Here is a 27,094-nt window from a genome sequence, read left to right as displayed (position 1 = left end):
AAAGTGATGAAGAACCTGCAGAGCCAAACTAGATTTGATCTTAAGATGCTCACTTTGCTCTTATTAAAAGCAGTGGGTCCTGAAGCAATGCTTCCCAGGGAGCTCCTGTGGGCTGGTTCTCAGTGATCTGCTGCCCAGTGATGCCTCAGCCCAGGACGAAATGCTGGATGCTTAAACCTCAGCCCAGGATGAAATGTTGGGGACTTCAAGCTACTCTGAGTTCTCTGAGCACATCAGACTTCCTTGCACACAGGCGCATATGCGTGTGTGCGTATGTGCGCTACTCACTGTCCCCACAGAACAAAACCAAGCAGCCGCGCTAGACGCGTGATGCAGCAGTCTCTGACTGCGCCCTTCAGACATAGCCTTCGTGACAGACGTGGTTGCCATTGATAAGGCTGAAGGTGGCTAGGGAATGGTTGGTGCTCTTGAGTGAGGTCATTCGTGTGGTGCTCCTGCCCATGCTCTGCGACCGGATGAGGAGGCGAGCTCTGCAGCAGAACAGCTGGTTGTTGAACTGTTTCCGAAAGCTCTTGCTAAGCAAGTAGAGAGCAAACGGGTTGACACAAGAGTTAGTGAATGCCAGGATCCGAGCGCAGATGCTGGAAATGAAATGAAGCACTGAGGTGTCCACCTCTGAGTAGTGGTAGGACCGGTATAAGTAGATGATGTGAGTGGGAAGCCAGCAGAAGGCAAAGAGGCACACAAAGACCAGTACTGTCCTGGCCAGCCGCTTACGGGATTCAATCTGGAAGAAGAAAGAGAAATGTAGGTTAGCAGCTATTCCTGGCTCAGACCAGTAGCTAACTGTTTGTCCCAGAGCTGCAGTTTTGGGGAGAGTGTAGGGCAGGTGGCACAGTCAGAGAAGGGCAACCTGGACTGCAGGTGAACACAGTGAAGAACCCTCCTTGTCTCTCCTCAAGCCCCTTCCCCTAAAACAAGTAATTCTGAAAATTTATTACATAAAGTAGTAGTATTTCCTTTCCTGTTTAGAGATAAACATAGCTTGTCACTTAGTAAAATCCTAGCTCAGACAGCAAACACGTGGACACCTGTATTAGTTATCCACCTATAATATAGGCAATCATCTGTAATTTATATATATTAACTTGTTATTATTATGGGGTAGGGGTCTGGGATATTTCACAGACCCCAGAGGAAGGACTTTCTGCCTTGGGGCCATGTGGTATATGTACACAAAAGTGCTGCCAACAGCTCACAGCCCCTATGGACAAAGTGCAGCACTCAGAGGCTGAAGGAGCCACAGAAACCGAGAGAGGAAATTCTGTACTTGGTGGACCCTCCAGCTGAAAGAGCTGGGGCCACGAGGAGAAGGCAGATGTAGGTGGTGAGTAGATGGATGACCATGTCCCTTAGCAAAATTTGAGCTTGTCGGGGAATTGTGCTTTTACCACGTAGCTAGCACACAGTATGACCTTCACACAGACAAGCCACACTTCTGTTTGACTTATGTGTACAGGCTTGGAGTCAACCCAAAGGTATTGCTGAACTGAGGGGAGCTGAGGTGAACTGTACCTTGCCTTTTGGCCACCAGTGCTGCACACTAAGATAACAATGCCACTGAAAAACACATCTTTCTTCATATGGAAGACAAGAACCAAGACGGAGGTCACCCAAAAGGAGTACAGACAGAGTTGCCCAGAAAGACCTGCTGAAACACACTGCTCCCTGGGAGAGGTTGCACAGCCAGAAGTTTGCAGGCACGTAAAGTTTAACACTGCTGACTTTTCAGGGCTTCATAGTGTTCTCCTCTCTGGTAATCCCTCTATCTCTTCCCAGACACTTCTAGGGAATTTGTTGCCACCTGCTCCCTGTATCCGCGTATGACGTGAATGGCCTGAAACTTCCCCCAGCCCCGCTGCCCTTGCTCCTGCCCTGGTGTGGCTGCAGTGCCTGGCCAGGCTCCTGGGACATTCCTCATCCTCACTCCCCTTCCAAGCTGCACAGACAAATCAGAAACTGAGCAGCTCACACAGGCTGATTCTTTCTCAGGACAGCGGCAAGCAGGGAGTAGGCAGGAGAGCCTAACAAGCCCATTTTTGACTTTATTTTGTGCCCCTCTAATGGCACCAACTGAAAATCAGCCATTGAGCTTAGGAAGGGTTGACACGTACCAGATGATAACGTCTCTAGAGAGCGGGCTGAAAATTAAATCCTTTGAGAAAGCGCTCTCCTTGGCTGAACCATATATTCTTTTAAAATGTATCCTTAATTTGATATAGGGCTATTGAGACCACATCTGCACTATAAAGAAAGGAAGGAACACAATAAAGAAATCGATACCAGTTATCTCAAATGGAGACCTATATCTCCTGAACGCACTGCAGGACAGGAATGATGCACTGATGGTGCTAGACTGCAGCCTGGCCTTTTGCTTTCTCTAGAGCTCTCTCCCCAAAACCAAAGGGGGAAAGGACTTCTTTTACTACTCACTTTATCATCACTAATCAAAACACTCATCGAATCAGCAGGAAAATAGCCTGCAGGGGAAAAAGGTTTACGCACATTCAGAAGGGGAAAAGGATAAGGATTTCAGGGATTGCACATCATTTAGTGGGCAGAAAACACATCTTTCCAGCCCTGCTGTTTCACCTTACCACCTGATGGCTGTGTGAGATGATTGCGTTAGGTCAGCCTAAGGTGGAGATGTCAGCTGGGTGTAATTGTATGGACTGTTCAGCTGAAGAATGGCTTGTGTCAGTTTAGCTTAGGTTGAAGCACACCTCAGTTGAAAGGATAGGTAAGGTAAATAAGGTAAATATGTCAAGGTAAATAAGTTGTTTAGAAACAAGTTACCATGCTGTTGCTTTCTTACTTGGACAATCTAAGGTGCAGACGCATTCAAATTTAAGCACTGACCTGAAATACCCAGTTGCTCATGCAAGATTTGGATTTCCCGCTGGAGATGACTTTTTCTCTCTCCAGCTGCTTACAAAAGGAGAAGACAAGAAGAAACAGTCTCCAGGTGAAAGGCTGCGGTTAGGCTGGCCAAATCCTGGGTAAATCCCCTCACTTGGTTCAGGACTCACACATTTTCAGCCACATATTTTCAACCAGAGCATGAAACTCACTTGAAATACATGGGTCCCAGCTGAGCCAGCCCAACCGTGAGCTCTGCATTGGGATGGTTTGGGGAGTTTTATAAAAAAAACACTCAAGACTGCCAGTAACAGAAGCAGCTCTGCTTTCAACAGTACAAAGGGAAGATTAAAAGACTATATTATTCTGCAGAAAACGGCCTACTTATATAAAGACTGTCTTGAAGTGAAACCTGAGGTTACCAGCTATTGGACCAGAAGAAGATTGACTAGAGGGCAAATAAGAGGTGGACTGGTTATTTTGTCCAACACCACTCCCCTCTGGAGACAATAGAAAAAGAGGTGTTTGTAGAAGGAGAGTCATAATGACCAAAGGGTTTAAGGGAAGAAGCCAAGACTCCTTTTCTCTTGAGACTTCACACTGCAGAGATCACACCATTGACAAGACATGTAACTTCAGTGCACCTCTGAGGATCCCACACTGTCCTGCTCTGTCCTCCTTCCCAGGGACCCTGTGCCCACCACTCTCCTTCTCTGGTCTCCACTCCCCGAGTCCCTCTCTAGCCTATACTGATCTCTAAACACGGTGCAGAACCAGCAGAGGATAGCTGAGGTCGTGGTGAGCACAGGAGGCATTGCCTGCTCTCCAAGAGCAGCTGTGCACCTCCCACCCTGACCAACCGGTACCCTGGGCCCTGGGGGGCCCTTGCAGAAGGGGCTTCCCCCACCTCCACTCCCCCATTGCTGTGTCCCATTTGCTTTTCAGTCCAGAGGACTGAATTACAGAGCCAGCATTTCATTCTGTGTGAAGAGCGACTGCTTTGCAGAGCAAGGTTTTATCCAAAGTCCTCTCTCTGACAAAGCAACTTTGAGAAGTTTTGATTTTCTGCTGTGTCACCCCTCAGCTTCAGTCTCCAAACGAGGTCCCCAGCTCTGCCTCTTTGCCTGCATCCTAGTCAATACATTCCCAGGCTTTGGCAATGGTTTCCTGCTGTGTTTGCCATGGTAACCACCCAGCCAAAGCCTCTGAACTTAGAAACAGGAGAAGATGCTTTAACTCTTTAGCACTGTGATATGGCTTGTGTCAATCATTTTAATTCTTTTAGCCCACCCAATCTATTAACATTAGCACAACACATGCAGTCTGTCCCAGTGTAAGCTTCCCTGTATGTGCACTCTTTACTCCCAGATTCAGAGAGAAAGTGGATTCTTAAAGAAAGTCAAGTCTCTACCTGTTTCCTCACATGCACGTTTCCTTCCACAGGGATGTTGTAGGCACTCCGGATCAAATTCTTAGCAATGAAATAATAATATACTGAAATGACAGATAGGGGAATAATATAAAAGATGAGAAATGATGCCATTGAGTGAATTTTGGGATGCAGGCCATCAGAATGCGGGTAAGGAGCACAGCTGATGAAGGTTTTGTTAGTCCCTTTGTCATGGAAAGGGTGCAGATCTGAAAATACTGCTTCAGGGATGGCAAGCAACATGGATACAATCCAGATTACAGCAGCTCTCACACAAATCTTCATCAGTGCATGGGATGCTTGGATCTCCATTGGCCTTACTATAGCTTTATACCTAAAAAATAAAAAAAAAGAATTTATTGACCTCAACACTCAGGCATTTTTCTCTTGCTCGTCCCTTCCATTTAAAAAAAAAAACAAACCAACAAACAAAATCCTTCTTTACTCAAGACTGAGAATTTTTTTCTGGTTTTCAATAGATCTCTCATTTTAAACCAGAGACACATGCAATGGATCTATTCAGTTTCATGTGTACTGATTCTCATTTCATTTAATTTGTAATCAACCCAACAAAGCATGGTGCTGCCTGATATTAATATGTCTGTGTCCAAATAGCATTAAGATAGGAGATGCAATCATAGACTTCTCTTCAAAAGCATACAGCAGTTTACACCGCTTCACAGAATAGCGTTGGTGTTGTAGCTTTTGGTAGCGTAGATGGCAATTAACAGCTGTCCATAACTCAATGCACCCCGGCTAAGTAGTCAGAGCTGCTAACGGATTTTCTTGAAGAAAAAACATATTATTGCTTGCTATGCTAGATATGTAGAAGACTTTTTTTGATTCGCGATTTTGTCTTTCATGATTTCAGCCTTTCAGAAAATTATACTTTAGAAACCAAGAAAATGAAAGAAGCAAACTTATTAGAACCTGATGTGTGCAATGAGAGGACCAGAAAATAGAAGAGCTTCCTATCTGCTGGAGCCCTGCTCTGGAAGGAGTGTCCACTCCAAGTAAATCATGATTCACATATGTGCTTAAGGAAGTCAGTAGAAGAAAAAAAGGTAATTCAGAAGGAATATCTACAGGTTTCTTAAATTATTATTTAGGGTCATGATCATATATGTGGATTATTTTTTTCGTTAATGGACTGCAAACACCTTGCTCAATAGTCTTCTGTTTAACCACTTATTCTCCAAGCTCTCCAGCTTCCCTTTATTCCAGCTATATAGCTGCAGCAGCCAGACACAGTACTTTTCAGGCTTGCTTAGCACCTCTTTAATTTGCATTCTGAAGCTGGGGATTAAGTGGTGTCATACTACAGAGCACAATCTTCCAGTGCAAAATCATCATCTCAGGTGAAGAAAACCACAGCATTTAAACAAATATGATGTTATGATTATTGCAGTAATAAAATGGAAGAGCTAGGCAGCTTACTACAACAATGTAGCTGAAATAGCTCAATTTATAGTCTGATTCATCAGTTATAGATTATTGATGGAAACAGTAGCTGACTGAACGTCTTCAGTAAACCCTAAGGAAGATAAATGCAAAAGGAAATTAATTACATATCGAGATATTAATAAATCTAGTTTATTCAAAGGTATTTCAGCAGGTTCTTATTGTATGCTTATCAACATGGCACGTTAGTGTAATTATTTCAGGGATTTTCTTACATAATAGAGACAGTTGAGAGAATATTTTCCAGTATTAATTTCCGGTAACATGAATGAATTGAAAAATACGGAAAATGAGTGATTCTGTTTTATTTTTATTAGCAGTAATAGAGTAGGAAGAGTCAGAAAATGAATCCGTTTTAAGACATAAGTACATTTTAATTAGAGATGGCATTTCCAAACAATATAATTTTCAAAGAATGTAATTAGAAATGGCTTGGAATGCTGGCAGTGATTATTAGGCAGTTAGTTTAGTATTTAAAGCCTGCTACAGCAGAGATAAAAGAAGATTTGAGAGATGGTTTGTTTGCAAGGGGTTCAGTGTAGACCCAGATCATGAGGTTGAAAGCACAAAAAGATAAAACAGAAAAAAACAAAGTTGGAAAAAGGTTTTGAAAATGTAAGTTCTCAGAAGTCGGAACACAAGAAGATATATTCTTAAGGGCCTGACAATTGAATCGAATTATTTTTCTGACAATCTGCACGACTTATTTGATGGTGGGCTAACTTACTCAGAACTCTTTGGTAATCTATGTTATCCTATGAGTACTAATATCTAATTGATCAGTATTGATCTGGTGGGAGTCTCCGTTTCCAGCCGCCTTGCTCATGTGTTGATGGGTCTCTCCCCAGCTTGTGTCTCAGCAGCTCTACTTTCTCACACCAGCTTGGGTTCAGGACAGCGGCTGCTGGGGCTGCTCTGTGTAAGGGCATGGGGGGGCACACACGAGTGATTGGACCCCCAGGCTGGGGCTTGGGCTGGGAGAGCACTAGAACATTGTCAGTGCTCAGGGAGTGAAAAAGCTGCACCTCCTGGCTGGTTTCTGAGTGGGGCTCAGAAACTCCTTCACTCCTTTACTTTTCCATACCACTTTCCTGACAGAAATTTATTTGGTATTTCTTAAGAACTTCAGCAAGGTATACTGGATTTGAGCAGCAGCTGATCCTGCTTTTCAGCATCTACATTTCTAGCTTGTGTGTCAAATGTTATTTCAAGCTTTCCACAGCTTTGTCCTGCACAACTTCTTTTTCAATGAGTTAGACTGAGGGACATAACTTTCCATATTTAACATCCAGCATTTGAATAATTCAATCCACTTTGAAGGGGATGTTGATGAATAAGCCTATATACCTCAGCAGAGCCATGGACTGAGGTGGACAGCTGAGTGAGACCCCATGCAAAGGTCTTACAACAGCATTATTTTCAATCTGTGCAGAAACACGGGCTCAGAGGGTATGTGGCAGATTGCATGCTCAGCTTGTCCACAGTAGATTCGGACATGGCCCTGGATTTATCTCCTCTGCTTGCTCTCACATTCAGTCTCTCCAATTATTGTTCGATATAACTTTTTTTCAGCTGAACTCCTTTCCCAACCCACATTTAAAGACATTTTTGAAAAAGATTAAAAAACAGTTATGATTCATGCCCTACAACAAAGGCCAAAACTTAAAAAGAAAAATATGCCTTCTGAAGATTCAGTTGAATAAAAAATGGTACAGTCAAGAACTTGTGTCAACTCCAGTCTCTCTCCAGTTGTCAAACGGCCCAGATGAAAATGATGGGGTTGACAATCTGCTAGGAAATATGAAAGAGACGCTGACCTTTACTACTCCCCAGTCTTTGAACTTCTTTGTTCCCACTGCACTTGTGAAGCAGCAACCTGCCTCATGCACAGCAGCTACCAATGACCTTCTGGCCAGGATGGATGCCAGTGATCTCTGTGTCTTGCAGTCTTGTTCAAAGAAGCTCGTACAAAGAAATTACACATGGGGCTATCTTAAGTGCAATTAATATAATCACAGTTCATAAGGCACCGTGAGGATTCATCCTGTAGGGCAATCCTCCCCTCCACCAGCCATGGTGACTCATGGTGCCATCCCTTTTCTCCAGGTCAGTCTCCAGGCCTCCAAGAGGAGCCTGGTGAGAGAGTTGCTTCAACCCAGAATGCCAGAATTCAATGACATATAATCCAGGATTACTTCTCAAGCTAATCCCCAAAATTCATTGGGGATTGCTAGGAGCCCCCCTTGAATCCTGGAAAATGTCTTATATGTCTCTTAGGATCTCTGTTGTGCTAACTGAATAATTGTTTCTCACAACCAAAACTACTGAAATGACCATAAACCACTAAAATGTGACACACACAACGTTCTTCTGTGGTAAATACTTTTCCCACTGAGGTTAATATGCCAGGGAGACTGGAAAACTGTGCCATTATCCTTGTGTTAATGTAATGAACGATAACACCACTAATGTACTCTAAAACTTTGACTATGCAAACATTGGTTAATACCGTACACTTAGCCCCAAAGCCACAACTTCAAATATAAACACAGAGGTAGCTTTATAATGAAAAAGACAGTTACAAATACACTTTCCAAAGACACAGATAAAAATAAGGCCCCAAAGGGATAACAAAGTCTCTTAGATGCAGTTTCTCTGCTGGTGCAAAATATTTTAGCCATCTTTGTGCTCCTCAGCTGAGCCAAGAAAATGCACAGCTGAAGTATGAACAGACTTTGCCCTCAAAGACATATTGCCTATACATTCCTAAGCATAGAGATATGAAGGGTTGCAATTTTGCTCTCACATTGGGGAAGAAAGGACCTTATCTCTAAGGCTGCAGCTTCAGCGCATCCCTCATGTTTTTTTCCTGTCACCTTCATCCACGTACTTATGCCTGTTACGACATCCACAAAAATAAAATTAAAACAAGTAAAGCATGGGAGGAAAATCAGATGTTTCCCTTGGATTTTAAATTCATTTGTCCATATGTCTCACTGTCTGGTTTTTGGTGTTTTTAGGGAGATAACTTCATGCTGTATGGGAAAGCTATGCTGTAGGCAGCCTTAGCTTGCTTTCCTCTTTTATGATCACTTTGTATTAATGCCTTTCCCCTTTCCCTTACGTCAGGAATTGAAGCTAATACAGGTGGCCCATACAACAGCCCCCATTGTATAACTGGTAGGTATGGGTTGTGAAAAAAGAGACAGGCTTTTTTAAGCTGGGAGATATCACCTTCTGCAGCATTTTTACAAGTGGTAGGTCAGTAGAACTTAATCTCAGCCGAAATAATTTGTCTCCCCTGTAAAAACTGCAGTTGCTGCCAGTGGCAAGGGGAAAGAAACATCCCTCCCTCACGGCAGTAAAGGCAACTGGTCACACAGGTAGGTGGCTGTCAGAGATGTTCCTGGTGACCGAACACGACAGCAAGGATTATACAGCAGCTATATGCCAGCCATTACATCTCTCATCTATTGAATCTGACTTAATAAGAGGCACTAAGTTGCTTCCATAACTCTTTCTTCCTCACTTTTTTCAGCACTAGGAGGGTAGCAAGAAAAAATGTCTGAAAGAAGCTCTGCCACAAAGTACTGCCCTTTTCTTATCGTGGTTCTTCCAAGCATGCTTGTCTTCCTTCAGCTGAACCTCATGCTTGCAAGGAATGCAAGAAGAGAAAAAAAATCCTCTCCATCCTTCCTACAGGGAAATGGAACACTGCCCTCCAAAATGAATTTGCGGAGACCTTCAGTTTCAAGGAAAGTTTCCTCCAAATAGTATCACGCATTACTATGTCCTACAGTGTTTACATAAAAAGATCCTAGGCCCCATTCCTGAACTTCTGTAACAGTTTAAAAAAACAACTGTGTTAAAACCTGTTCAATCAGAATTTCAGAAGGCTTGCCCACCCTTGCTTCATTACCAGCCCCACTGTTTACACTGCATCAGGCTGATAGAAAGATTTGCCATATTGCCACTTTCTGTTTTTCCCTGAAGTGAGAAATGCACTTACAAACTTTTGAATCTGTTTAAACTGAGCTCTATTTTGAAATGTTGGGCTAATGTGAACCTGAAGGTTAAATAAAAAAAGCAGGGATTAGTTGGAATGGACTAATGTCTTACAAAAATAGTCATGTAAATTGCCATGAAGTGAAAACGCTGAGTTCTTCCCAGCTCTAGAAAATGAGTTCCTGAAATTGCTACACTTCCTATTGTAATGATGAAAGAACTGCCTCTCAGTCAGCATGTCCACATATTTCTTCTGTTCCCACCTGTAGCTGAAAGAGAGAGAAAAGATGTGCAACCCATAGTTCCTCTGATCCTCTGTTATCTGTTCCCCTTTGCAAGCTTAACGCACACACATTGATCTGGTCTTGGCCCATGAATAGACTGAATAAAAATCTTCTCATTAAAATTTTGTAATTATGTTCTACTAGTATCACATTATTGTTTTGCCCACATAATACGAAGGAATGGCTCAATTACCATGCAAAAAAGCTTCAAGCAACAGAGGAAAAGTTGACGCTATGCAAAAACTGCATAAATGAAGCACATGGAACCTTGTTGATTGTGAAGCTCCACTTGGAAAGCAAAGAAAATGTCTTACTAAATATCTGAAGAAATTTATGAGAAATGCAATGCCCCAAACTTGCTTTATTGTTTCCATCATGAATGTTATGAATATTTATAGCTCTGAAGACAATTCAAATCCACAAAATTGCTAGACTGTCTAACCCATCAACACACTCCAACAATCTATTCTGGGTCTATTTGCTTTCCGCATACTTAGTTAAGATTATCATTATTATGCATGATTCTTGGGTGAACATCTGTTATTAAAATCTTAAGTGAATTGGATATGGGCACAAAGACATCTCTAATGGGCTAGTCTTACATACATTGGCAGGTACTGCTTACTTTTTCTCTCTTTTAATTAATGAACATTTAAATGAAAGGAAAAAGGAGGGATTGATGGAAGTGGCATAGTTCTCACTTTTTGAGGAGTGTGTTCAAATTTCAGTCTGTATACCTGCATACTGTTACATCATCTTGGAATCTGGACAAATGGAAATTTCAGTCCAGGAGTGACTAAGGTCAAAATTGAGACAGAGTGTTTTAGAGATCATTGTACTGCACTACACATTGGGGAAGGAGAGCTTAAACAGGAACCATTTGATAGTGAATGTGCTATTCCTAATTATGACCATCCAGAGCATAAAATATTTCAGAAATTAACTATACATACGGAAAACAATGGATGTAAAGGTTACTGCAGGAAATAGTGGCTGTCCCATGGAAGATGCTTTCCTTATTAGAAAGATCCTCTTTGCACTCAGGGTATTTATTCCCTGTAGATGATCTTCAGCCAAGTCTCTGAATGAAACCCTGATTCAAGCGAAAGATTTCAATGGGGCCAGCCTTGCAGTTTGTCACAGTCCTTGCAAACGGATGTGAGATCTGCTGGCTGAAGGAGGGGGGGCACTCATTAATTTTAAAATATCCTTTGACTTCAAAACCAGCAAGTTCCCACAGACAGCCAATGCCCCAGCTCCTCAGGACCAGCTAATTGCTGTGTGCATTTCTACATGCTCAGCAACCAGTACAGTCAGAGAGATGTGCCTGCTCATGCCATGTGGCACCAGATCACATGCCGATGGAGCAGCTGGCAGGTGCTGGGGTTGCAATGTGGTGTGCGTCCAGAGCAGAGCTGGGAGGGCTGGTGCTGGCAACCAGGCCACCAGACATGGGAAGGAGCAAGTCCTGGTGATGATTTCCATCCAATGCTTTGCTGCCTCAGCCCAAGTCTCCAGGGCTGTCAATGGCATACACATATGTAAAAAAATTCAGTAAGTCAGGCATACACATAAATGGTGAAGATATGAACAATGATGAGACAAGGTGAAAAGCAATGGCTAGATATATGTCTTCAAGACCAAATGTGGAAGAGTTATCTATACCATGTGTGCAGTGTTATAGAGGCAGCAGAAAACTTATCAGCTGTATAAGAGAAGATGTGTGCCAACATCTGCTAAAACAAACCACTTTTCACACCAGCAGGCCTGATTAATTTACACCTACGAGTATTAAAGGAACCATCTGAGGTCTTATTCTTTTTACAAATCCTAAAAAAGTGGAGAAATTCCCCACAAGTGGAGGACTAGATGCAAAGTTGTGAAGCTCAGAAAGCTGGAAGGTGTGACCAAGAAAACTGCAAGTATTTGGGTTTCCCCCAAGGTCAGCTGTAGATAGAATAACGGAGAGGATAATCCCACAGATGATAATTAATATAAGTCTGTCTTGTCTAATGCACGGCAGATTTAGTATTTTTTTTAATATTATTTATTTATATTTTTATATTGTCACAACATTATAGGTGATGTAAAAAGGGTGTGGGTCATGCTGGCATACAAGGGAGGTGCAGCCTGCATGGGCACATTGGCATGGGTGAGCGTGCATGTAGATATGCACCCATGTGTGCCAGGGCACGTGTGGTCCTCCCTCCCCTATCCATGACCATGCAATCCCTGCCCCCCTCCCACGGGACAAAGGTTAAAATTAGCAGTCCTGGACTGGGAGGAGGGGGCCGTTCCAGGTGGGGACCCTGAGCCCCATGGCCTCCCCAGCAGGTCCTCAAACATGCCAGTAAAGCATAAAGCAGTAAAGGTAGCAGTGTGTGGAGCCATTTCTAGCCTGGGTCCTGAGAACCTGCTCTAGCTGCAGGGTATATCAGCTGTCTTGAACAGGCTATAAAACCTTTGCTGGGAAAGTTTGCAGATGACACAGGAGCTGGCCAGACCGTAATGTATTGTAGAGTCATTGGGATAAATGGCCATAGTCTAACAGAAGCCACTTTAACTCAGCCAGGAATAAAATAGTATATCTAGGACCCAAGTGAGCAGATTATGCCAAAAAACCAGGGATCATTCAAGGAAAGAGGAAACCAAGATAAGACGTTGGAGCACCTCTTCTGCACCTGACAAAATAAGATATCCTATCCCATTCTCACCACGTCATGGCTTTAGTGCAATCAGTATCTGAGCTAGCTAGTATAAAGTCAGTTATATGATGATTAAGTCCTTTCTGTGGCTTCAGTAAACATAGGTGTCATAAGAGACTATTACCTTCATATGAACTTCCAGTTGCATGTTGGGGCTGAACAATCCAGTGCTATCCTTGACTGCTCTTATCATAGAATCAAGAATGCTTTGGGTTGGAAGGGACCTTTAAAGGCCATCTAGTCCGACCCCCCTGCAGTGAGCAGGGACATCTTCAACTAGATCAGGTTGCTCAGAGCCCCGTCCAGTCTGACCTTGAACACTTCTGATGATGGGGCATCCAGAACTTCTATGGGAGCTGTTCCAGTGTCTCACCACTCTCATCGTAAAAGATTTCGTCCTTATGCCCAACCTAAACTACCCTCTTCTTTCAGTTTAGAACCATTGCCCCTTGTCCTGTCACTACAGGCCTTGGTAAAAAGTCCCTCTCTGTCTTTCTTATAAGCCCCCTTTAAGTACCGAAAGGCCTCAATAAGGTCTCCCTGGAGCCTTCTCTTCTCCAGGTTGAAATCACCCTTTCGATTATCCTATTAGATTATTTGCAGTGGTTAGATGTCAGAAGAATTTTTATTGGAAATATCGCAGAAGTTCTAAGCAGTGAAGATGACTGGATGCCGGAGACCCATGAAGGGTACAGGGTGGTATGTGCACCTTTAGTCTGAATACTCAGAAAGTTGCTTAGTGTCACTGAAAAAATCTGTTTTAATCCAAATCCTATGAGATATTCAGCAGCCTCTGTGCACGGGTGCGGGAAAAAAATGCTGCTGAACTGTCAGTGCTAGTCCAGCATCTCCATCTCTGGTTCACCCAGGTCGTTTGACTGCCCATGTCTACATCTCATGTTTCAGGGCTGTCTGCCGGTGTGAAGAAACATGTTTTCCTCACAGGGTGTCATGGAACTGTTTCTGTCACACCTTCCCACAGAGCTGCAGAGACTGGCTGTAGCTGGACGGCAGGTAAGGACAGGATGGAGAGACTTCTGACAACACTTCTCCCTTTGATGCTCCACAGTCTTCTGCAGTCAGGTTAAACTGATCAATAGCCTGATGTCAGGCAGGGAGTCTTCTGGAAGGGACTCCAGCCTTCTGCCTTTCTCTACAACATAGCAATTGGCTTGCCACTAGAATGGCTTCTGGTGCCTCAGCACTGCAACAGGCCCAGGCGCTGTCCTTGTTTTCTGCCCCAAGGCACAGGATGGTCTTCTGGACACCAAAATCCCCTGATCCACCTGAGGTTGTACACAGCAGGCAGCATGTGGGGGAACTGAAGAGCCAGCTACGGGCAAGAGCTTGGACAGGATCTTTTGGCCCCTGGTGTCCCACATAGTATGGGGTGAGGTAGGCACTTGGGTGCAGAACTGGTGAGGAATAAGGTGAGGGGACTTTGCAGGGCTAGCAGAGGAATCTCTTTTCAAAATAAAAGGAAAACAGATTATTGCAAGGGCTGTCTGTAAGCAAAGGAGCTCCTGGATGTTTCACCGCATATACAGGACAGGCTGTGCCTGCTTCTCCCTTTTCAGCTCAACTCCTTTCTAGTCTTCTCAGCCAGGCTGTTGTCCACATCTGAACACCAAGTAGTAACACATAAGCCAATGGGACCACCATGAGCTCATCTCCCTGCAGCGATGCTGATGTCCCAGCCCACCATGTTCAGTTTGACACACAGCCAGCAAATTCTCCGTGGCCAGTCGCCCTCCTTATTAATGGTGTGTACAACACCTCGTACCATGAGACCATGACAACTGATTGGGGTTTTTATGTTTTACTGAAATGTAAACAATAGGTAATCCAACATTTCTTCCTTTTGATTGCTTAAATATTGACAGTCTCCAGCACATTAGCACCGACTCTAACCTCAGATTTGCACACCGGTCCCACTGACATAAACAGGAGCTCTAATGTTCCTGGTTGTAGAAGTGCATCTATTATGTTTTGGCCATCTGCTCCGGGTAATCAAGATATTCAGAAAGTTTGTGCTGTTTGATCTGTTTCTCTTGGTGCAGATGGATGCAGTTGCTGAGGAAATAAGAGCTAAAACCAAGGGTGTTAAGAGTGTTTATATTATATCGACACAGTGGCCAGCAACACAGGATCTAAGACTTTGTACATCAGCTGAAAGTGATACGATATGTGTATCTTTCTTTGCATGTACCCTGTGCCATCAGCACAGGATAGCAGCGGCATGGACACCGTGCAAGCACCAAGGGTTGAGGAGGGGCTGCCTGGTACTTCAGATGGAGGGGCTTTGGGCTGGGGTCCAAAGCCCCTCTGGTTTTCTTCCCTGGCTTGGAGGGACCAGTGTTCTGGCTGAGATCACGTCAGTGGATTCAAAATGTACACATGGGGCTATCATTCCGCCAACTCGCATCAACCAGATTAGAGGCTGTCTTGGTAGTTCAGAGAGCGGCTTTCTCTGTAACCTTCTCAAAACCTTCCCAAGGCTGAACAGTAAATTACAGCACAAGTAAATTGCTCCAAAATAGTGCCTTAGTGACCTGAAAGGATTTCATGAATGCTGTGACTAGACTGCTCAGAATAAATTCATAATCACTATGACACTTTACAACAGATGGTATTAAAAAGAAAGGTGTTGCTCTGTAAATCAACCCAATGGAAACCCAGTTTGGCTTTATTTTAGGGTCACACACTTTCCTTAATCCTCTTGTGGAGACATAATCCAGTGATTGTAAAATAAAACAAATGAACTGACATGTAGATACTCCTCCTCCTCTGATATTGTACATAATATTAATAGTAGGGGCTGAAGACATCCAAATCACAGCAGAGATGAGTCCACTAAACAAAGATTTTTGCATATTCAAAAGTGTCTTTCTAGAAATTCTGGATTTGTTTCTTTCCTTCCACCACTGCTTTTTTGGGACAGAGGGTTGCTTGAAGTTTTTATTTCAGTCATACGAATTCAGACGAACGTCAAAAGTTGTGGCTGTGACCCACTGCAAGTGACCCAGCGCAGCTGGAAGCACCGCAGCATCCCTGAATCCATCCCTGCACCCAAGCACTAAGGTCGATATTTCCAAAACTAACATACTCATTTCAGGTCTCCCACATGACTGCAATTCCTGCTACCTGCAGCTGGCCTTGCCAAGGTAAGCCACCTAATGTGCCTAATGTCACCCCACGTGTCTCATGACACTGTCACTCCCTTCCACCACCAGCCAGCAGGCAGCTCTGGCTGGCAGGCGTGGCTGCAGTTTTCCAGCTAAAATCCAGATAATCCAAGGTGCTTAAAGTAAAGATGCTACTTGTAAACAGCAATTACGCTTTCACTTACTCTGCTGTGTGCTTGTAAAAACAGCATTACTTCAGGAAGGCTTCACTGCATGAGCACCAGGGCATTTCGATTTTTTTACTATGTCAGCAAAACAGTGGGAAAGTATGATCAGTGCCTGACAGCTTCGGTAATTCAAATGCAAATGTATAAACCCTGTCAGTCATGGGAGAAACAGTCAATTAAATAAAGACATCTCCCATGACAAGGGCAATTAAATGGGCTGCTTTTCCTCTCACTGCGCAAAGATTTTCCTTAATTTTCTGACACTTGCTGAGCCAGCCTTGGCTTTTCTGCTTGGGCTAGCAGCCCGGGTGTGCTCTCACAGGCACCTCTGTACGCCTTCCCCTTGCACCAAGGAGGAGGAGGGCGGGCTGGCAGGCAAACCCAAACTCCCTCTTTGCCGGAATGAGCTGAGCAGCAGCTGAAGAAATTGGCTGCCTTGACAGAGCAGAGCATCAGGGCAGACAGATGCCCTTCCCCTGCCAACCCCATTTATGGCCCTTCTAAAATACACAACCACACATGCACACACATCAACTGCTTGTTTCCTTGCTCTTGTATACTCTAGCCCTGGCACCTTATCGCTTATGGAGGGTGGCTGCAAGCACACCACAGGCCTTAACTCTGTCCTGGCTGCTCCGCAAATGTGCCAAGGTCGCAGGAAAACAGGTCTCAGCGACAGCTCCCACTGCTCCTGCAACTGCAGCTAGGCAGGTGCGAGCACCCTGCAGCCAGCAGAGCAGTCCCACAGCAAAAACATTTCTAATATTGTTAACTCTTTTTTGCCCTTTCTCATACACTCGCCCAAATAATTTAACTTTACCCTGATGCGATGCCATGATTGTACACAGAGCCGGCCTAAGCACCGGGGGGTTCCTTTGGCTATGCCCTACCTAACCAAACGTGTGCAGGTGTGCTTGTCTGCACCCATATGCACGCAGAGCACCTTGCAGGCTGGGAGGCTCCCACTGCAGGAAAAGCTGAGACCGGCTGTTTGTCCCTCTGTTTCTCCTCGAGAAAAGTTTGCAAGTGAGCAGCCAGTCTGTTGGGCAACCACTCAGTCTTGCCAGGTCAAACCACTGAGCAGCTTTAGGTGCTCTGTGTTGGAGGCTGGCACTTCGCTGAGTGTTTGCAGCCACTAGCAGATGATAGATTTGGTATTATTAATGCTGTCTAACACATGGGAAAGTGCAAATGGCAATAATAAAAGTGTACCTTGGGAAGGTATACTTTTGCGCCCATTATGTGGGCTGTGCATAAATTTATTAAAATTGGGCCCCTCGTTTTCAGAAGATGATCCAAAGCAACCGAGGTGATTTGTACAATTGTTATAACATGTAGCGTGTGTGTCTCACCACTCTCTCACATACTGTATCTGCCCATCATACCTACTCACTGCCCTTCATCTTGTGTTTCAATGGTCACATCTTTGGAAATGATCCTGTTGTATCACTCCGTAAGGCTTTTCTTTACACAGTTTTCAGACACATGTGATGCCAGGTCTCTCTAGGCATCACCATGATACCTTCAGTAAAGCCAGCAGTTGTTCCCACTTGTTTTTGTCAATGGAAGGACACTGGAACTGAGGGGGGTTATTGTTAGAATAATTCTTTTGCAGAAGATGAATTATAGACAAAAGTTCTGTAGCTCACTGACAAGTCTCCTCTTCCTTGGAGACAGTGCCATGTGACGCTATTCACAGCAGATGTTTTAGGAGGTTTTTTCTCTCCCATGGTGTACGGTTCTGATTCATGAGAACAGGGACATTCACATGCCTCATGTGAGCATCTCAGGTAAGGTTCACATCACTGAACATTAGCCGTCTCAAATATGAGCATCTAATCTGTGCTGAACAGCAAGGCTTCCTCTATACCCAAGGACAGAGATAGGTATTCTGACATGGTGATTTATCCTGTCTCCTCTGGAAGCATCTGTTTCCATGGACTAGGGGAAACCTTGCTGACTATCGTGGAGTGGCTCCTCATCTCAGACAGCAAAAGACAAATGAGATGAGCCATGCCTGAGCAGTGTTACCTGCTGGACTCCTGAGTCCTCATGTTACCCTGGTCTCACCACTATGCCCCTGTCTTCTGCAGGTGTTTTCCTGCGGGGCTGAGCTGCCATTCATCCTTCATGCAGTATCATGGAAATGGGACCATGAAGTCTTCTTCCACATGCATACCTGTCTCCCTTAAGCCAAGTGGCATTGAAAAGTGTGATAATGTTTGATCACCAATGCAGCATGATGGTTAACAGAATCCAGACAAAGTTGAAGTTCAGAATTTAAAGTCACCAAACCCCAAGCTTTCCACAGCTGCTGTTTTCTGTCCTGTTTGCTCATTTCCTGCAAAAAATGCTATTGATGTGCTGCTCACTAAAAGCATTTGCGGTGTTTATTTTATGTGGCACATGATCAGATAGCAACAAATCTCCCTAACATAATCTTCTTTATGATGCATTTTGCTTTTCCTGACATCCCTTAAAACAACTTACATTACAGCTTTGGAAAGATGAGTTTCCTGGAGAAGTACTCATTATTTTCTTAACATTTTCTTCAGAGCAAGCAGGTAGGTTACCATTCAGATATACAGAAATACTGGAGTGTTTTTACTCCTACTCTCAGGAGTAAAAGTGTAGGTGGTCCTTTACTAGGGGATTTGTGCAGTTTTCCTATTTCCCCAACACTTTTAGAGCAAATTGCTTGAAGACTTTTGTCTACACGTAGGTCTGTTTGTCATCTGCTATCGGGGCAGACAGTGCTATTTTTATGCATACACCAACATGGAGGAATTAACATATTGACTCGCCTGTCTCTGAAACACTACGGACTCATCTGCTTTCATTCAGACCACATACTGTATATTGAAATATGTGTGTGAACTACCTTGAAAACTGAACAAAAATAGTCCAATGTTTCAAAGTAGGTTAGAAGGAGAGACAGAGAGCATGCAAGGGACTATATAAGCAAACGTAGTTTCATTTCTTTGTGATCAAGAAATACAAGCCCCAGGTCTTTTCTGAGCAAAACAAAACAAAAAGTTTTTCTCATTGGAAATCCTAGTACTCCTGTGAGATTTTATAACTTTAGCATGGTGACAATGCATTCCTTAATCTCTTTCTGAAGCATCCAAATCAGAAACAAAATATGCTGGCTTCTCTGATGCACATAGGAGTTTCTATAAAAGCCAACAGTCTAATAAAACCTTTCCAGAAAGGTAGGCTTCATCCTTCCAAACAACATTCAAATTAAAACGTCTTTTGAATTTAAATCTGACTGCTCTGAGACAGTTTTCCAAAGCCTCACAGAAATCTAAAATAGAGCTGGCTTGTTAGAAAGACATCATTTGTTAAAGTCAAACTTGTTTTCACATATTTTAAAATAGCATAGCTATTACATGTTATTTTTACCAAATATTATTGGAAGACAAAGTTTCTGAACCAACAGCACAGATCAGTTTTGATTGGACAAGGAGGAAACAGTTTAATCAAGGGAAATATAGCACCTATAGCAAACTGAGATTCCTGGCTTCAGGCATCCTCATTTGAATATTTGGAACATACTTCATGAAATATTGCCTCATATGTAATTAGCCCTGAGGAAGCAAGCCACTAGAAAGAATTGTTTCTAACTGCACTTTAAATTGCTGCTCCAGTGCCTTCACAGTTCATGAAATACGGATCAATTATCTTTTTGGCAAATACGGACATGCCATCTTTTACCAGAGCTGCATTAATGGCATTTTCTCGCTGGTCTTTAGCTTGATCTGCTCTCGTTTTTCTTTTAATTAAGCTAGACTATTACCTAAACTGCACAAATACTTAGTTTAGCCTAGAAAAAGTATCGTGTGTTGAGTCTGCATCCTCCTCAGGTGGTGTGTTAACCACCAGAAATTAACTTAAGTTGTTCTTTTTCCCTCATTAGGTTTAAAACATACTTGTTACCTGAAAATATGCATCTGTAATCGTGCATTTTATGGAGGCTACAGCTACAGCAGCCAGCTTACCTGTCAGCTGAGAGAGCAGTGAGAGTGAAGACTGACACCCCTACAGAGGTGAGCTGTATGAAGGGGATAAGTTTGCATCCAGTTCTGCCAAACAGCCACTCGTCAGCAAGGTACCTGCTGGCATCCACGGGCACACAAGTCACTAAAAGCAGCAGGTCTCCCAGAGCCAAACTAGAGATGAACAGATTAGGGACATTTCTCATGGATTTCACAGTACAGAAAATCTTAATCAAAGTGATATTGCCAATAAGGCCTATCAAAATGATGATCCCATAGATCGTGGGGATAGCGTAGAGGAACGCTGGGTAGAACCACTCGTCACCAAGGAGAGAGAGGTTTGCAGTCTGGTTGAAAGAGATGTTGTAGAGAATGAAGTTATCTGTTTCTAGGTCTAGCAGAAGGCACTCTCCAGATGCCATTGTCCTACTTTGCTCTTCTCAGGAGACAGCTTGCTTCTTTGAAAATCTTCAAACAAATTGCTTGCTTTAATTTTGCTGCTGCTTGCTGGCTTTAAACAGTCAGGAGAGTTGAAAAGTCATACCCTTTGTGACACATCTTGACCAAAGCAAACCAAAAAAGCAACTGCAGCTTGCACAACAGCTCTGTTTCCATAATGTGAAAGGAGAACACCTTTTAGCATAGTCTGAATCACGAAACTTGCCTTTTCCTTGTCTCGCCGTTAGGTATTCCTCAGCTCTGGAAGGCTGTTTATCAAATTCAAAGACCAGTAAGTGGGAGGCATTTTCAAAATCGAGGCTTGTTAAATTCCCAGCTTCAGGTCTGCCCAGCAGAACCGAGTCCAAAACAAGGGACTTGCAAAAAACAAGAACTTTTGGTAGTTGCCGTCACGCTGCATTGCCAACCTCCCCCGGCTTTCAGCACCTGCGCTCGCCAGCTGCATTTAAAGTGAGGAACAAGCAGGGCTCCGCCGACGCCTCGGATCCCATAGGCAGCGCCTTCGGGACGTCAGCGCTCCCGCTGCTCCCCGGGATCCGGCCGGCGCCGCGGCGGCGGGAGCGGCGGCGGGAGCGGCGGCCCCCTGCTGGACAGCCGCGTCACTGCCCCGGTGCGGCGGGAGGGGAACCGCACCGGCGCCGGGCTCAGCTCCTTCCACGGAAAAAAAAAAAAAATAAAAAAATAAAAAAAAATCTGCTCAGTTACAGCTCGTGAGATGAGGTTCGCCCCCTTGCCAAAATAAAATAAAATAAAATAAAAAAATTAGTTTATTTCATACTGCAAACAGCGTGACCAGAAAAATCGCGCTTTCTTAAACAGCAGCGCACATACTTCGCTCGCACTCCAGCATTCAGTTGTTGCAATGAAAGAGAATAATGACATGAAGCCAAATTCATCCCCCAGGGCAAATGAACTGAATAAAGCCGAGTAAGATAAAATCAACGTTATAGTTAAGGTAGGCAAATGAGTGTTAGCACTACGCACCTGCAGTTAAACAGGGAAGCCTGGACTCTGCACCTTTTTTTGTAATTGTTTGAATTTGGAGGTAACAATAACAAGGGACAAAGATTCAGTGTGATCATTTCTATTTATGAGGTACCTGTCATACTGGCATCTATAGGTAACCCATGTTTAGACGCAGCAGAGAGAAACTTGCTTGGCTTATAACAGTGTGAAAATGCTCTTTCATAGAGCTTAATTAAGATAGAACTATTACTGGTGCCTTACTGCTTTATAACAGGCTATTTATGATTATATACAAGGACTTTCCCGGCTGCAGAGAAATACAGTTAATTTGGAAACCAGCCTGCAGAATTAAATGAAGCTGTAATTTGCATTTCCCCTTGCAACTGCTCATTTTTGCAGGCAAAAGAATGTTTCAACAACTGCTAGAATTACTCGGAAGTGAGGGGGGAGGTGATTCAAATCAGGCATTAAAGTGCGATCACTGGTTTCTAGATAAAGGAAGCATTTCAGGACACGATCTGGAAAATCTCCAGGCACTCATGAGCCATGTCCTGGAGTGGGATTCTGAGCGGGAGACTTCAGTAGCTGTTTTTCTGCCTCATTCTTGTGACCTGGCTCAGTGTTTTCAGCTGCTTTGCCACAGTTCACTCTAAGTCAACAAAGGACCTATGTGTACCCTTAACTTTAAGTAAGGCTACTTACATTTTTTTTTTTTCAAGCCAAACACCAGGGAGAGCGCTGTGCTGAGAGCTTCTGGGAACAGAAAAGAAGCCACACTTTCTGGTGTTCCTTTCAGACAAAAGCCCACTTTTAAAAATAGACCTGATGTTGCCCCCGTTAAAAGCAGAGGACATGGAGCCACTGTGCACAGTCTGACCAGGGCACACAGGCAAAAGCCCTTCGGTGGTCAGGGCCAGCTCTGTGCAAGGCTGCCAGGTTGGGTAGAGGCCAACCAGAGGCAGAGCTGTGTTTGGCACAGCAGGATGAACCAAAGGCACGGAGAGGCACCGTGGAGCTACTGAAGCAGCCCCGCCACAGTGCGTGGTGGGACAGCTCTACCAGAGCTTCCCCCAGGATATTTGGGAGTCTGGTCAGAGGGGCTGCATGACAAAGGGATGCACGCTTCCCCCCATTTGCTTTATGAGCTTTGGGATAAAGGCGCAAGGACGTTTCTTGAAGCAAAATGAAGAAGTGAGAGCAGCCACTCGGTGTAATCCTGGGCTTGGTCGGCAGTTGGCAGTGATCTGCTCTGAGAAGGAGGCAGAATCAGAGATCTCCCGTGGTCCCTTCCCAATGAAATGTCTTGGTGACTCTGGGATTGGGATTTGTAAACCCACCACTCAGAGACGTAACAGCTGTAGCTCTCATCATGAGCCTTTATTCTTCCAGATGGACAACAAAATGATCTGTTTGCCAAAAACCCTCTAGTAGAACCACTAAGTCATCCTTCATTACCTTTTAAACTACACTGAAATCTCTCATACTGTTAATAGAAAACTATGTGGGGTGAGCAAAGCAAGGAAAGGGAAGTAATGCTGGAAGCACTTCTTATCTTCCAGCAGATGGTGGTGTTGATCATGCTTCTTTTGAGGTTAGTGTAGGCAGATCACCTTGTTCCAGGTGTCTCCATCAGTGTTGGTAGGGGCTCTCAGGACCTCTGCGAGGATTCACTTTGCCTTCACCTTTGCAAGGCTGAAATTTCGTTCCAGAAGACAATTCAAGTGTACAGTTATAGCTTTCTAATATTTGGCTTTGACAAACCCAGGCTTCAGGTTTTAGGACAACTTTTTTTTTTGCCAAGGAGAATGAGAAACTGAAAAAGCAAATGCAGAAAAGGGAAAAAAAAAAAAACACAAAATCTGTAAAGTTTGAAACTTAGTTTACATTACGAAAACATTCATTATTTATGTCAGATATAATAGAATGTTTCAGGGCTCTTGACTACTACCAATATGAAGGACACAGGTTGTATTTGCAATTGTCTAGCCTGTAGACATTCCCTAGAAGTAACTTAGAAAGATTGAGGATGCTTCCTAGAGATGTTTTTGTCTTGTCATAAATTGCACATGAGAGGTTTTGTTTATTATAAATGGCGTCCCTTCTTCATAACATCACTCTAAAATTTGTCTACCCAGAGCAGGCAAAATGTCGGGGCATTTGTACGAGCATAGCCAGCTCCGCTGTAGTGTCCCAAGCCTCTCTCCAAAGGAAGGTAAGCATCCATACCCGTATTTCACCAGTGGAGTAACCTTCATGAACACACACACACAAAAAAGTGACTGGCTCACAGTTACTTAACAGGCTGTTGGCAGAGTTGTGAATAGAATAATGCAGGTCTCCCGAGCCTGGTTCTGCATTTTAATGGTTTTCTGTTGGACAATGAAAGATTCCACAGATACTTTCAATAGACCCTTTTTTTTCATCTCTCAACCTTTATCCAGCCTCTAAATGACAGCTGCAAAGAGACAATCTTCTTAGTCCTTAATTGTGCACAATGGGGGAGATTTGTAAAAGAGCTCCATGGGTAAAATTTTCAAAAGCAGTTAAACCTATTTGAAAGGTAAGGAAATTTAGGATCCCACATTGCTCATGAGCTCACCAGCCAGAAATGGAGCCACAGTTTCAAACAAATGCAATCTGCATTGAGAAAGGTACACAAGGACCCGTTTTTCAAAGGCACTTGGAGAGTGCAGCTCCCACAGTGACAGCTACAGGCAGATTTTCAAAGAGCCCAAACACCCAGTGTACTGAGGTCTTTTGAAAGACACTGATCATTTATTCTACATACCTAAATGGACTTCTTTTGAAAGTCTAGTGCAACAGATTGTTTCTGAGCCCCTATGATGTCCCATAGGAGATGCTCTGGTGATAAGAGCCAGAGGATGCTGCTGTGGCCACCTGCAGACCCTGGGGCTGGCCGAGGCTGGCACTTCCATTGTCTCGGCAGGCAGGAGGACTCTGGCTGCACCAGGGTGGATAGCCCATGCAGCATCCTCCACACCAGGCATCTCCAGCACCCAAGGGACAGGGGGGTGATGAGGATCATCTCCCAAAGAGCATTGCTCTTCACCAAGGGTGTCATATGTGTTATCTTGCCACAATATGACCTTCCTTTGTAGTGACCTTTTGCATACCACCTCAGAGGAGATGGATACACTCCCTTTCACAGCCAAGTGTCAGAGAGAAGTCCCTGCACTCAGGGCTCCGCTGCTTCCTGATAACCAGAGTACAGGGACTAGGAGCCAGTGAACCCAGGATTACTCCCTGCTGAGCTTGTGGAGTGCCACATCTACTGATTTACCAAATATTCTGCTTCTGCGAACTGTTTATCTCCCAGAGGAAACAAAGTAGTGGAAAAGCATCCTGCCTATAATCTCTTCAAGCGGATTCTTCATTTCTATTGCGGTCACCCCTTGCTGTTCATGTCACACTCCATGTCTCGGTTCACCACTCTGTTTCCGTCACCAAAGTTAACAACAACTGTTCACAGAAGGGTAATTTTCTAACCCGGTCCATTCCAGTGATCTGATTTAGAGCAGTGCTTTACAGACAGTTAATTACATTAATTTTTAAGGGTTGTTTTTTTTTTTGAGCAGTGATCTGGGCTCATACTGGTGTGACTGGAGGTCAGAGGGGTCGAGGTAGGAATTGAATATGACTCACAGTATAAAAGTCCCCTGAGTAGATACTATGTGCTGGTTTCTTGCATGTGTAAAAATGGAAATGAAGCATAGTCAAGTTCTCTCCTTCATCACGCAGCCTTGCTGATGCACAGCTTGTACAGCAGATGAAGATGCAGGCCACACAATGTGAAGCGCTCTCATTGTTCCTTTGAAAATAGCTTATTCATCCTAAATTAGACAACTCCATCAGTTTGTTATTGAACTTCGTAAATCCCCTACTCACTCCCAGCATCTCATCATGACACATAGTCATCAAAAACTGACACAGCTGGAAGGGATGTCTGAACTGCATAACACCTAGGATGTGTGCTCACAGAGAAGGAAATATTTGAAGGAGAGACCATGCAGATATTAATTTACGAGAATCTCCTGCCAGGCTTGAACAATAACATACCCAAAAGCATAATGGCATCTGAAAACACAGCAAGTGTGAGTAAGGTTGCTTGATGGGCCAGTAGGAGCAAGGAATCAGCCTGTGCCTGGCAAACGAGGGATGAAAAGGGACTTAAGAACAAAGATAGCTGCCTGTGTGAGATGCTTTCAAGGAGGGCGCATCTGGAAAAGGTGCAAAAAGAGTGCTGGTGTGAGCCGATTGCAAGGACCTTGGCAGCAGCTCTCAGCACAGATCGGAGGAGCAACACTGCATTATTTGAGAGCGAAGATAAAAGGGATAGCAAAAGCTACATCCCACATACTTTACACAGAACCCTCCCTGCAAGACAGATAGACCTGCGGATGCAGAGAAAATGGGCTTGAATGTTAAGCAACCAAGAAAAGTGCTGCCATCTTGGTGCAGAGAAAATATTAACATCTGTTAACCATGCTGAGCTCCTGCTGGCAACTGATCGTTCCCAAGGAAACACTGAAGGACAAGCTTCCCACCCTGATAGATGGAGGCAAAACAAAGTCACTGAGATTTGAGTGTCATCTGCATGAACAGAAGACATAAGTTTGTGGATGGGGACAGCTCGGAGGGGCAAAGAAGAATACAAAGGAAGAGCATCCCAATATCCCACAAACAGGTGAGGGGAGATGAAAAGAAGCCATCAAAGATCCTGTGTATGGGAAAAAGTTGGCAGAAAAAGAGAAGGTAGCTGAGGAAAGCAGGGGAAGCCAAGATTTTGTGTTAAGTGTACAGTCCAATATATCATCCTGAGTAACTACCTGGTTAAGGAACGTGAGGCTAGTGGCACGGTTTAGGCTAGATTGGGCTAAAAAGAAAGAATTACAGACTATTGTACAAGAAATTTCAGTGTAGTGGGAGGAAGCCGGATTAAAAGCTTGGGCTGGAGCTGAAAAAGAAGACACTCTTCTTCCTTATAGTCTGTTTTCCAGGGTAAGAAAAAAAAAAGACAGAAGCTGTGTGCAAGGAGGCTGGGGACAGCAGCATTAGAAAGGGTAAGGAAAGTGCACATACTCCATGCTTAGTACCCTGATTCTTCCTGGAGGGCACTTCATAACAGGGCACATTGGTTAAAAGTTCCTGAAAGGGATACTTTTGCTCTTGGCTATCAGCAGAGCCAGCACTTCCCTGCTGTTGCTAGCCTTTAGCAGGGATGTGGAAGTATTTCCCTGGAAAGACAGCTGAGGAAAGCAGAGTGCAGGGCAGCACACATGCTGCAAAACACTATGCTGCCTGTAACAGCAACCTCAAGGCTACAAACCCATCCTACTAACACATTTTTTCAGGACCTACTGCCAGAGAGCACTGAACGCTACTGGGACCATTACGGGTTACCTCAGTACCAATTTAGAAAACTTTACTTGTGCAGAGTCAGCCTGAATGTTCAATCAAATATTAAATCTGGAAAGGCCAGACAGGAATGCTAAAGGTAGTAACATCTATGTTGAGACCTCAAATTGTGAGCATCA

At 44.0% G+C, this 27,094-nt stretch overlaps 1 protein-coding gene across 1 annotated transcript; it reads right to left on the bottom strand.

Moving 5' to 3' along the window:
• Window positions 1-355: 355 nt before the first annotated feature.
• Window positions 356-20,536, bottom strand: GRPR (gastrin releasing peptide receptor). The gene is made up of 3 exons (XM_009961940.2): window positions 20,118-20,536; window positions 4,292-4,643; window positions 356-748 (listed from the first exon to the last, which is right to left on the bottom strand). Exons 1-3 carry the CDS (start codon window positions 20,534-20,536, stop codon window positions 356-358), a joined length of 1,164 nt encoding a protein of 387 aa, XP_009960242.1.
• Between the last annotated feature and the right edge of the window lie 6,558 nt (window positions 20,537-27,094).

The sequence above is a fragment of the Leptosomus discolor genome, chromosome 1 (assembly GCF_034619465.1).
Source record: "Leptosomus discolor isolate bLepDis1 chromosome 1, bLepDis1.hap2, whole genome shotgun sequence".
Classification (NCBI taxonomy): domain Eukaryota; kingdom Metazoa; phylum Chordata; class Aves; order Leptosomiformes; family Leptosomidae; genus Leptosomus; species Leptosomus discolor.
This window is presented reverse-complemented; position numbering and strand designations above follow the sequence as displayed.